The 13576-nt window shown below is 38.7% G+C and overlaps 1 protein-coding gene across 3 annotated transcripts in view; it reads right to left on the bottom strand.

The window, feature by feature from the left end:
• LOC136848741 (uncharacterized) overlaps positions 1–13576 on the bottom strand; it is a 115278-nt gene that overhangs the window by 60076 nt on the left and 41626 nt on the right. For all 3 annotated transcript variants that reach the window (XM_067121292.1, XM_067121291.1, XM_067121293.1), the window contains 3 exons: positions 11189–11339; positions 4240–4387; positions 2912–3092 (listed from right to left, as the gene is read on the bottom strand). In XM_067121292.1, the coding sequence (XP_066977393.1) occupies positions 2912–3092; positions 4240–4387; positions 11189–11339 (480 nt within the window). The remainder of the gene's footprint in view (positions 1–2911; positions 3093–4239; positions 4388–11188; positions 11340–13576) is intronic.

The raw sequence follows: 13576 nt of genomic DNA, 5'->3' as shown, positions 1-13576 counted from the left end.
TACTCAATATTCTCGAGAAATGTTCCAATTTTTCTGGGACCCTCTCTGGTTGGGTGATTAGGTCACCATTTATATTAAGGGTAGGCAGAGTTTCAGAGACAAACTTGCCACCTAGTTTTTTAATTTTCTTCCAAATCATTTTGGGTGGCATTTTTGAGCTAATGCCATTTATGTAGAACATCGATGACTCTTTTTGCTTTTTTAAAATATTTATTTTGTTTGGCCACAGCACATTGGTAAATAACTTTGGCTTGTGCTGTTCCACTCCTCTTATATTTTTTTATAGCATTTTCTAGTGATCTTTCTCATAACACTGCAGGTTTTGTTCCACCAAGGAATTGCTGGTCTAGACAGCTTTCCTTTCATTGCTGGAATAGAGGCAATTGCACTGTTGCTGGTAGTGTCACTAAAATAATTATATGCCTCTGAGATGGACGGAAATGATTTTACATTCTTTTCCATGAGAGCAGACTTGCTAAATTCTCCCAGTATGCTTCATCTACCTTCCATTTGGGAGGTGACTCAGATGGCTGATTCTTAACTGATTTTATATGAATTGGGAAGTGGTCATTCCCATTTGGATATTCATTAATGGTCATTATCAATGTAAATACTAGATGAGCATATTCTCAGATCTATAGCTGAGTAGGTATAGGAGTAGACGACACTATGGTAAGTCGTGGCTCCACTATTAAGTATAGTGATATCATGACCACCCATCATACTCTCCAACATCCTACCCTTTACATCTGCTGTGTTCCCACCTCAAATGGGGTTGTGAGCATTAAAATCTCCCAGGAGGAGGAAAGGAGTACAAAGCTGATTGATCAGCATAAGTGAAATCTAAATCAGGAGGAAGATAGATGGAGCAGACTGTAATCTGCTTGTCTACTGCTACAGCTTGGAGGTGAGTGTTAATTGATAGCAAAGAGTGTTGCATCAATTTATGCACAATAGCTGCACCTCCCTTAGCTCTATCTCCAATTGGTGGTGGAGAAATATATACAGTATTCTGTAATTTAACCTAGGATTATACTGTGTGCTTCCAAGCTTAGTTTCCTGGAGACATACAATACCTACGCTATGAACATGGAGCAATACCTTTAGCTCTTCACTTCATGCCTTAAGACCTCTACAGTTCCATTGTGGTATTGACATGAAAACTATTTTTTGGGCTTGGTGGAAGGCCCTCTGGATGGAGCCTTCTCATTTACTCTCTCTTGTTTATGAGTATTATCAAGAGATGATGTGGAAAGGACTGTCTTGACAGGTTTGATTTATTATCTGTTGATTTACTGGTGTCATTTGTTTCCCTTTCTAGTCAGTTTGTTTAAATTCAGGCTGGGGTTCTTGCATCGAGCTTAGTACTTCATATCTATTACTAAGTGATGCATGTTTAACTGGAGGAGAGGATGAGGGGGAACATCTCCTCTTTTGGTGCTTTTGCTCCTTAGTCTCCATTTAAATCAGGCAGACTCTGCCTGAGACAATTCCAAGGTGGTCGGGTTAAGTGCCACCTCATCCTCCTTGGGGGCTTGTGCTCTAGCTTCAACAGGCCAAGCACCTGTCGCATGGGAAGAGACAGGGAGCTACCCGGTGTCCTTAGAGGAGAATACCCCTCTGAGGATGGACAGGCAACCCTCCTGGGTTTCCTCTTGCCAGCAAACTGCATCCACTGCTCCAGAGACCAATTACGACACTCCATACAAGTATCAGAAATGGAGCACACAAATTTGTGACATCTAGTGCAAACGGTATGCGGGTCAACTTCAGTTGATGAAAGGAAGCAACTGCAATGTCACTTCCCTACACCAGGGCACAGACGGGGTAAAGGCTTAAATGATTCTTGGGTCTGCATTGCAAGGCCCAAGAAAACAAGAACAGATATACCAATGTATCAACATAGCAAAGCACAACAAAACAGGGGGAAAACCGTGATGAAGTGTAGAGAACAGCCGGCAAACATCAGGCAGAGGAAGGAGAAGAAATGCGTCAGCTCTGAACGAAGGCTATAAGGCAAGTGGTTGCGCAACTCAGCGAAGGGGGGGTGGTGAGAGTAGCCCTCGCCCCTCCCACTGGTATTTCAACTACCAAACAACCTTGTTGTGTAGAATAGCCTGCTCCAGCTCATGCTGAAGGTAATTCCTATGCAAAGACTGATGGTTTGTATTTGTATAAGAATAAATGTAAATTATAATGAATTTCAAATTTGTTCCTATAAGAGTATCATCATAAAACTTTGCCCACATGAGATCACTCTAACAACACCTGCACTGTTCATCTTTCTTCACAGCCCTTAGAGAAGGAGGATCAAACCTCATTCTTAATATATCCCAAAAACAAACCAAAGTCATCAATCACTGAAATAAAAAAACAGGGAAAAACAGCTTCAACAACAGCTGTATTCAAGTCCAGAAAATTATAGGTGCACTGACAACAGAGTGGCTGAAGAAAAAGTGATGCTGATAGTCAAGTGAGTGGACACCCTCTCATTGACCAGCTGCTAGTTAACTTTTTTTTACCAAGAAATACAACTGAACATTCACCTTTCATCTTCTCATAGGAAGAAAGTAATTTTTTTTACTATAAATCACTAAAAGACTTGTATTTCAACCTTAATAACAGCTAACAGTCATGGCAAATTTAACTAATATTTAAAAAAAAAAAAAGACTAGAAGAATTGTCAAGGGCCAAATGTCCTGTCTCTGTTAACTGTGTACATCAGTACTAGTGCCTGTCTTATATGACACTTTATGCTGAATCAACTATAGAATGTGCAACAATCAACTTATCACAACAACATCAATACATCATCTACAGTAGTTTTGTTAGAAATAGACTGGAATCATAAAACAAATGTTTTTATCTGTGTATGAACATATAAATTTCAACTGGTAAGGATGGTACTCACAGGGCAGAGAAACTTAGCGCCTCCTGACTGAATAAGTTCAACAGTCGCCGCAGGCATAAGTGTACACTGACCATGGAATAGACACAAACATTTTATACACTGCAAGCTTGGTACTGTCCCCGCACCAAGCTGACACTGTCCAGTGCAATGAAAAAGCTGCTGACGAGTCCTTTCAGATAACCTAGTAAGAAAATCTAATATAAGCCAAATATTTTGAAATATAAAGTACTGTATTTCCTAGCGTCGAAGATGCTCTGACCTCAAAGACATCCCAATTTTGCCTAACAAAATTTTGAAAAAAAAAAAAAAAAAAAAAAAAAAAAAAAATAAATAAATAAATAAATAAGGTTGCAACTCTTTCAGAGCTGAAAGCCTTGTTTTGGTTGGCACACTGTGTGCATTCAACTGTCTCAATGCATTGAAGTAGCATAGCTTACGCTGGTACAGCATATTGGCTAGTTATTTTTCATGTCATTCATACTAAAAATACTTTTTTGTTATTTTTCATGTTGACTGATAATAAACTGATAATAAACTTTTTCAATGTTTATCATCTTAAAATCAGTTAACTTGAAAAACTGTAAAACTACAACAGATTAATATATAATGTACATGGTGAAAACTGCCTGGCTGAGTTTTTTCAGAAATTATCTTCGCCAATAGAGCCTCATTGCATGTAAGTGGATGGGGTACAACTGGAGCAATATTTTAAGATTTTGAATAGTATTGGATGTAGGCTTATGCAACAATTATCTTTAAATCTCAGATAAGGGAAAACTACACACCACAGTAAGAAAATTAGAAATATGGAATAATATTCTATAGCACAGTTACGATGTAAAAAACATGGAACAAACATGACATCCCAAACAGAACAAATAAAAATAGAACACAGATTAAAATCCACAAGAAACAGATTTTACAAATAAGTTACTACTTATCAGTTAACTTGTCTACTATAATCTACCAAAATGGGAACTATGTACAGAATATTCTTTTGTTCTTAAAGATACTTTTATTTACTATTTTAACTAATTATTATTTATACACTTCATTCAGAGGTCATATACAGGAATTCTATTTACCATCTAACAAAGATAACCTTTCATTTCGATTAGGACTGGCCTATGAAAAAGGGAACCTTTGGCTTCTAGGGTAATGGTAAATTTCCACAACTTATTTCAGAAAGATAAATAGGTCTTCGACACCAGGAAATACAAATCAGAAAGTTATACTAATATAAAAGCAAAAGTTGTATCTAAAAACAGTATATAAATAATAATGGCAATAAAGAATGTTAACCTTACAATTAACTGCAAAATACTTACATTGGCGTTAAAATACGAATAGGGAGTCCAATCGAGTTACAGAGCTTTGTTGTGAACACAACATGATTTTTATTAACAAAATGACTACGCGGCACTGTTGTTGAAGTACTTGCTTCTGTCTTTGAACTCTGTGAACCTTTGGGGGTTGCTGAAATACAGACAAGGAACACTTAAATAGTTAAAATTTTTTTATAAGCAATACATATTTGCTAACCTATAATGAACTCATTCACAATAGGATAGTACCACTTAAAAAGAGCCCTTAATCATACACAGGGGTTATGTCTGACAACATAACAGCTATTGCCTAACTGTGGAATCATGGAGGGATATGTTCAGAGTCCCTTTCTGGGTTGGCATGGAGATTTTTGCTTGGCCAGAGATGTATCACACTGTCATTGTTCCAAGGTTTGTTCTGGTGGATAGAGACATGATTGGAGGCATTCTCAGCAGGACCTGTCAGATCCTTTCTCCAGCAGCCTCTGCATTTTGATGTATGCTGACCCTTGTGGCAGGTCTGAAGGACTCTGTTGTTGGATCTGCTTGCTATGCTGTTGCACTCCAGACTTCCTCAGTACCACTACTGATCTCTGCAGCCAGATCCAGTAGCTATAATGGACATGATACAGCTGGTTAGGGATAGTTTAGATATCTATGCCCTATCCTCTTCTCCTCATATGACTAAATGTCCTCTTCTGGCCTTGACAAGACTAGTTTACAGTCTTTCTGTTCCTCATTGTAAACTAATCAAGAGCACTCATACCCTTAGAGCAACCCTCACTTCCAACCCCATCTGGAAGTACTGCATCTTCTTATACAGAAGTTATTAAGCTCCTAAACAGGGTGTTTCTCTATCTAAGGTTACTTTCTACATTTGTATACCAACAGTTTATTTCTGCTGGCCATTAAGCACTATAGGATGGCCTTCTCAGTTGTTTGCCTCCATCACTGTATCAATCTAAGTAATGCCTGGGATATTCCTGGCCTGTTACACCATTTTGGTTGAGTGTATCCTGCTCAACAACCAACAGGGATTTAGTGCTGGTGTTATGTAAATTGTCCAGGCCTCCTTATGAACCCCTGTTTTAAGTCTCATTGTCTGACCTGATTTCAATGGTGTATTGGTTGGCTCTGGCTTCCTTGAATTGTGTCAGCAAGCCCCAAGCCCTAGAAGGGGAGAAATCCAATTTCAGCATATGGTCTTCAATTGGTCTTTCATCCGTTCCGGAGTTTATCGGCAAGATTTAATCCTCAGAGAGGTGCAAGTTCTCCACGTCTTCCTTTGCTGTTTCTGCTTTACCATGTTCACTGAGTGACAATACATTACTGTCCTCTGTGAAAGAGATAGGAATGTACCTGCCACAGACTCAGGAAATTTGTTTGGCTACTTGCTACTTCCTTCATACAGTTGGTCAAATTTTGTCTGCATTGAATAATACAATCTCCAGGGTATACTTTAATATTTCTTCTTCTCTAGCATTCAAACCCAATTGGGACCTCACTACCATTCTTCAAGCTGGTACTTGGCACTGCCAGAACACCCTGGAATTTTTTTTGTGATATACCTCATATTCCACCATCCTTCATGTCCTTTGCACTTTTGGACAGACATGGTTATTCAGGATATCGATCTTTGTGCTCCATGTGCCAAGTGAATGGTGTATTTTCAATCCATCTTCCTTTACAGCATAGTCAGACCTTCAGGGTTGATTACCAACTTTGCTCTACAAAGTGGTTTTGTATTCTTGATGGTTGTCTTCCCTTCCTTCCTACCTCTATTTGTATGGTGTCATCTTCCCTCCTAAATAGGAATTTTAAAATCAATGACTTTGTAAGAACAAGCAATGTGACTTTGTAAGAACAAGCAACGTGTTCAAAACATAAAACACATTTTTAAAATGAACCTGTTAATTCTGGTGCCATTCTCCCCTTCAACTCATCATCCTCTGGTAGGCACAGAAGAATAAGTCACAGGCTCCTTGGAAGATATCTGGACATGTACGGTTAAGCTCCTTTCCTTCTTGATAATAACAAAGTTGGTACAATTGGGATGCACTGTACAGAAGGTATTTGTTATTAACTGGTTCACATAATTGGCTGTTTTGATGCCTTCAAAACAAGTTTTTAATCTACTGTGCTTTACTTGGGATCAAATGAGTACATGAATAGGAGAAAAGCTTAGTCAATAATGATTAACAGGTTTGTATGAAAAAATTTAAGAGCAACCTCAATCACTATTTAAGGAAGAATGAGCGAGAAGATCCCTATACACAGCAATTCCATGATCCAGGCAATGGACATATTCCAAGACATCACCTGACAGTGGTTTGGTCTGAAGCTAGGTTTTGAAGTACTGGCCTCTAAATGGCCAGCAAGAAAAGCAATGGTTTGTAGAGACAGTCCCCGGTTATTGGCAGGGGTTCCATTCCGACACCGTGACACTAAGTGAAAATCACTGATAACCGAAAATCGGAAATTTTCGGTTATCGGTGCCTCTGTTAGGTACGTCTCGGCGCCAATACGAGATTATCGGTACTGATAAGCGGAAATCGGAGGATATTGGTGCCAAATAGTGCCAATTTTCATCGCAAGACAAGCCCCAACAAACCAGATCACCGATAACCGGGGACTGCCTGTACTCAGGGCATGAACAGGATTTAGAAGATACGGTAATCACACTGACAGCTGGGTTAACTTTGCCTCCTGTGCTCTAAAAGGTGCCACAGAAAGGCAAAGCTATGAGGATGGAACAGCAGCCGCTCATCCTGTACTACCTATTTATCTAATCTGTCCTGCTGAGGCCAAACGGATCAAATAAAAACCACTCTGATCATCTTGATTTATATCTCTGAGGCAGAACTACAAGAAAGTAGACTGCATCTCCTCATACCATCCTTTAGGATCCTCACTATATCCTCTAAGAGATGCTGTCAATTCAATGTTGTGTTGGAAGGCCAAGGAGGTGGAGATTGCTGGGGCCTCGTATGCACTGATGCTGAGTTATGTCACAACCTCTCTGGATATTCCTAAGTATGTCCCAGACATATTTAGAGGGACTCTGTGTTCCTAGACTAAGGACTTTTTTACACCTATGCTCTGAAATAGCTTGGATGTGGGGGGGACATGTCGTTTTAGTTCTCTGAGATAGAGCCTCATGACTTGCACAGGGCTTTGTAAGGAGTTGCTCTCCAATGCCAAAAGAAGGCTAGTATCACAATGGAGGGAGCTGTGAACAAAGGAAAGTCTGAAAAACGACCAGTCTTCATACAAATCATGATGCCAGAAAGGGCATATAGTTCACTCTCTGCTTTTGATGAGACACCGGACAGAAAGTAGGCAGTCCCCATCATTGTGTCATGGAAACAGGTCTGGGTACCCCAGACCAATGTAAATTCAAAGCTGGGTGGTTTGCCTGCCAATGCAGACTGGCAGAAATGATAGGTTAGGTCTGACAAGCACTCTAACAAGAAACCTTCCTTGTTGTACGCTGCTGATTACAGACGATGAGGACATCAATGTGAGAAGACCTGTCAAAGGTGACCAACCTCACAAAAGTAGCAATGATTTCATCTCCCAGCTCTTTTACCAGGTCTTGTGCTAATAGGAAGAGTTCCAGTGAGCTCAAGGTTTCTGAGCCTGAGAAGGTCCACCACGGAGAGCATGCAAATCAGGTCCTCAAGGCCAATTCCCTCTGTTTAAACATCATCTTAGACAAGAAGTAGAAGGACATCTTATATGAGGAATGAAGTCCCTTCCAAGCAAATGGACTATCCTTCCGGGCTTCGTGATGGCCACCACAAGAGAATTCATCTTGCCAAGAACCCACTTCTGCTACTTCATGATAACAACTGAATCCTTACAAAAGTGTCTGAAAGCATCCTACTCTTGTGGGGAAGGAGTGACTACTTCTCATGAGAAGATGGCTGGGATGCCTTGCGCAATCATCTCTCTGGCTAACAACTACTTTCCAGGTTTGGCACCACAGTCCTGTATTCTACAGCCTCTGGTCTGGTAATGAGAATAAATGCAGGGGGAACTCAGTTGTTATTTTTATTTTCTCTTAGTCCCTTGGCCCTTTATCCTCAACACAACATCCCTCAGGAACATCAAGAACATTAACATATTTACTTAGTGAAAAAAACATACAGGCCATTAACAATGCATGTATGTCTGGACTTTGCACCAGGTAATAGTTTAAAATTAATTTTTGCCATGTACACATCCATTACTTATACATACATTATGTGCAGCTTGTAAATTTCACAGAAACTATCAAAACTTCAAAAAAGCAAGCAAAATAAAAGTAAAGTCAGGGTAAAAGTAGAGAGCACCTGTATTATAAAACTATTACATAAATCAAAAATTATATACAGTATATGTAACAATATTCATATAAACAATTAATACAATTGAATTTTATTTATAAATATATACATAATTAACTACCACTATCACATCCACCACAATATTAAATGCATTTGGATACAAAATGTACCTTCATAATCATAGTATTGGTCAAGATAGTTAAGGTAGTTATATGAATATGAAAAATGTTTAAAGACATTTGCATTTTTCCTAACATACAAACCAGAGGTCTTTTTACATGTGGGATTTACATTCAGCACGTGCTGGAGCCTGCCGTTGAACTCATAAACAGGGTGGATATTGGTAGTTGGCTACCAACAGAAGGAGAGAAATCACTCCCATCCTGATGGTGTGCATTCACTTTACTTTTTTGGCCCAGGTAGCAGAATGAGGTGTGGCTAAAGATGGGCCATTTATGTAAAGACCTCAGGTTTGTATGGTAGGAAAAACACAAATTACTTTAAAAATTTGTCATTTGTTCCTACACGAGTACATACCCTCGGTCTGTACATGTGTGAGACTTACTCCTTGGTGGGAAGATGAGCAAATCCCTGAACTGACTGGTTGTTTGCCTAAGCTGGGGCCTCCTTCCTGGTCCTGTAAGAGAAAAGGAAGGAGACCCATGCCTCTGATGTGTTGAACATGTTTGATGTTCAACTGCCAGACTTCTGGGCCTTCGAATAAACTGAAGGAAACATCACTGATTTGAAGATAGGCTTGGATGAACCCATATTGTCGGGGACAATAAACCTGAAAATAACCAATGGTTCTGTTCACTGTCAGCCCCTCTCTCCCCATGGCTAGAGAGAGGGTAGGAGTTGCACCTATTAACCTAAAAAGAGATACATTACAGATAGGATACTCGGTCATCTAGAACACCTGCATGCACGCCCATCCAACATGTGACAGTTTGCTAACTGTCCTCAGACGGGTATAACAAAGAAGGTACGATGCCAGTCCCACAGACACCCCCTCTTTTGCAGCCGTACACCTTAGGCGAGATGCTACTGTCCACAAGAGCTGGGTAATTTACATGACTGTTGAGTGGCCACCACAGGACCCAAGGAAAAAAAAGACCCGAAGGTAAAAAAGGAGGCGGTGTGATCCGTTGTGACCACATTCCCATCCTTAGTACCTATCCGACAGGTTCCCCCTGAAGGCTAAGGGCAGACCAAATTCCCTGACCTTATGAAATCTAACCCAGTACTTATGTTGTCCACCATGTTAGCTGTGGAGTACGTCCATTTGATCATACGTAAAGTCAAAAGAAATGGAGCTCCTAGACACAACTTCATGGCTGAGTTGGAACCAAAAACAAGTTGCCAGGACTTAGTTTAGAGGTCCTAAGTGATAATGCAAGAGGTCTTCAGGCACTTGGTAGGCTATAGGGTCCTTAGAAACGGAATGCTCATACACTGTTGATCTCCCAACGAATAAGGCAGAATGACGGGAAGTTGTAAACCCAAGACTTGAATGATGGATGCGAAAGACGCCTCCTAGACGCCAACAGCATCTGAAGTTCCTAGGAGGTCACTTATTCAAGTACTGACAAGCTGCAATATTTCTAACCATGGATGCGAAAAAGTCTCCTGGACGTCAACAGCATCTGGTGTTTCCTGGAGGTCACCTATCCAAGTACTGAGTGGACCCAATCGTTGCTAAACTTTGCTGACCGGACGAGAAGATATATTTTCAATGAGGAATGATTGATTGCTGTTTTGCCCACAGTCTGTAAAGACAGAGCCCAACAATAACAGCTTCGGTGTGTTGAGATTGAAGGACTAACTTGACCGTCTTCCTAGATCGAACTATTCTTCAAAGTGTCAAGACCAAATGTTGCTAACACTGACTTTGACAGAACTTGTCTGTCATACATCCATCATCCTGGTATGGGCCTGGTTGATTGCTGTGCTGAGTGTGCTACCACAAACCCGTGCACCTGCACATCAATTGAGGAGATGATAGGCCACTAGCCCCTCTCTTGTTGACTCAGGAACTACCATGGTACTGTTCCTTAACAACACTATGGATTGCCTATCCTCAGATCCTGAGGCCTGGAGAGCTAACAAGATTCATGTTATTGAGGTGCAGATTAGGTCAGGTTAGGCTAGGTCTAGTTTAGGCTAGACTAGGTTGGGTTAAGTAACTTACATATATACTTATAAGTATAGAGTACATGACTACTGTATATAGAAAATTATTATTATTATTATTATTAAAGTAGTTTAACCAGACCACTGAGCTGACTTTCAGCTCTCATAGGGCTGGCCAAAGTGAAGGATCATACAAAAACCAATACAATATATGATATGACAAGTAAAAACCTTGCATACTTCATTACAAACAAATAAAAACCAAAGAAAGAAGATAATTCAATGTACCTTCCAGATATACATAGTATGTCAAAAAGAGAATCATAACGGTCAGTCAATGGAAAGGCCATAACATCGGGGAAGTCTCACCTGCCTACTAACGACAACTGTGCAACAAGATGGTTCCAGCTAGTTTTTTATGCTATACAATGCTATATCTTAAACTGGATAAAAATATACACATACCCAAAACATGGTAATGCAAAACTTACAAGATGATTTCCATGAGGGTGATGTTTGAATAGCAGTCAATGGTCTTGCAGGACCACTAGAAACCTTCACTACATTTGAGTATGGTGACTTTTCAATTCCTTTTACTGTTGCTTTTCTAAATGTAGTGCTCTTGTTTTCATTCTTCTCTATCTGTTGATGGAGAAAATATAAAACATAAAATTTAATTTCTCACAATTAAAACACTGTTATGCCAATGCCTTACTTACCAGTCTTGGTGACTGAATTGTTTAAACTGCTTTGTTTAACCCTTTAATAATCAATTAATTCTGCCAAGCTTCCCATTTCAGGGCATTTTAAAAAAATTGTTAAAATTAAAAGTAAACAGTACAAGTATTATGAAAATATATGGTACATACTTATGGCTTTCCTTTTTCCTTAAAAATTAAAATGCCCTCCAACATATATTCCACTAGACTAGATTAAAATGAGCAGTCATGCACTGAAGACATTTGAATGAAAAATGAAAAATAAAACTAAAAAACACAATTACTCCGATGAAGTAGGTCTATGACCTTGTAGGGGCAGAGGCAAGGTGAAGGTGATGACTCAGGCACTGTCTGAAGAAGCTTACTCCTTGACAGAAGGAATAGGATAGAGGAGCACAAAATTTATAAGTATCCCGATAGGTACTAATTACATCCCTAACTTTGCCAATTTAGAAGGTAGACTTAGATATAAAATCCTTCTTGGGTATAGATGTTAAAATTAGAAATGTTAAATTTCTTTAGATATAAAATCCTTCTTAGACATAGAAGTTAAAATTAAAAATAATAAATTTCTAAGTTTATGATAAAACAAGAGATTTTTATTTTGAAATACTAGGACTACCTGCCTTTTACTTGAATATAGTATACCAATTAATATAATTTGTCATATGCTTGCAGTTTTCTAGATTGGTAAATATGTGTATGAAAAGTGAAAAGATATATCTACAAAATGAAATGCTTCTAAAAATAAGTATGTGTACCAGTACTTACTTATACTTACAAGATGTATAAAATACTATATAAAAAGCCCACACAATACAAGCACCACAAACACTGTTTCTTTTTAAACATAAGTAAAACAAAATTCTTAGAGAGAGAGAGAGAGAGAGAGAGAGAGAGAGAGAGAGAGAGAGAGAGAGAGTTGTACTATTTCCTAGCTTGAGAAATAAAGAAGAAAGCACAAGTCACGTGCATGCATTTTTTTTGTACAATAAAAGTCATGCATCTACCAATTTCTATATAAATTGGCATAAGAACCTTGGTAGATAAACTGGTCTGTTTTTGTCTACTGAGTCTTTTCCTGGTTTGGAGATGGAAATAATTACGGCATTGCACCATTTCTCAAGGAACAAATTTCTAAACCACGAATGATTATAAGACCAAAATGTACAATTTAATTAGTGATGCTAGATGTTTGATAATTTCAAAATAACTTCTATCTCTACCAGGAGCTGATTTATTACAATTTGAATGGCATAATCTAAGTCTCCCATACTAAATTTTCTATTGCAATATATATCTTCCGTCATTTCAAAATTTAGTGGGTTTGATTTAGGTATAATCTTTATTTTATGGAAATGTTCATATAGGTTCTCACTGCTATTTGTGGTTACAAAATATCCTCATATGTTGCTTATTTCTTGGGAGTCAAGAATCTTGTTTCCGTTTCATAATATAGCTTGTCTTTGTGATTTGACAAATTTCTCATCTAATTTCCTGAATTTTTCCGAGACATGTCATACATACTGTCTCCATGATATTAATCTTCCTTATACATACTGTCTCCATGATATTACTCTTCCTTGTATAACTTCTTTACTAAACTTGCTCAGCTTCTGTTGTATACAGGCTGTGGGATAACTATTTCTATTAATTGTGTTAATTCTTAATAAGTTCCTTCTTATAAAGGTTGTGATTTATCAATTTTGTTGAGCATTTTTTTGGATTTTTAATCTTCTAAAACAGGTTTGGACGTAGGAAAAACATATTTTTTGTAGCCACTATGAGTCCTCAACGGTATTGGGCTCCTTTTTCTTCCACAACAGGGAAAAGAATAGATTTCATTACCATCTGCTGTTATAGCCCAGACAGGAGGGCAAGTCGTCCACACATCCTCCTTTCTGAGCGTGACCTTCATGTGAAATTTTAAATCTAGTCTACTGTGAAGATTATTTACCTAACATAACTAGGTACCTAGTGCAAAACTACAGACTCATCTATCCAACATGCCAGTTCATATGGGAACTCTGGTAAGATTACCCCAACACTGAGAGCCCAGCTGAAATCTGTTAAAACAGTCTTACTTTTGATTATCTATTGCCTTGTTATTTAAAGAATCATGGCATACAAGGCAGCATTGGCGGAACCCTTGCCTTATGG

The sequence above is a fragment of the Macrobrachium rosenbergii genome, chromosome 19 (genome assembly GCF_040412425.1).
Source record: "Macrobrachium rosenbergii isolate ZJJX-2024 chromosome 19, ASM4041242v1, whole genome shotgun sequence".
NCBI classification, from domain to species: domain Eukaryota; kingdom Metazoa; phylum Arthropoda; class Malacostraca; order Decapoda; family Palaemonidae; genus Macrobrachium; species Macrobrachium rosenbergii.
This window is presented reverse-complemented; position numbering and strand designations above follow the sequence as displayed.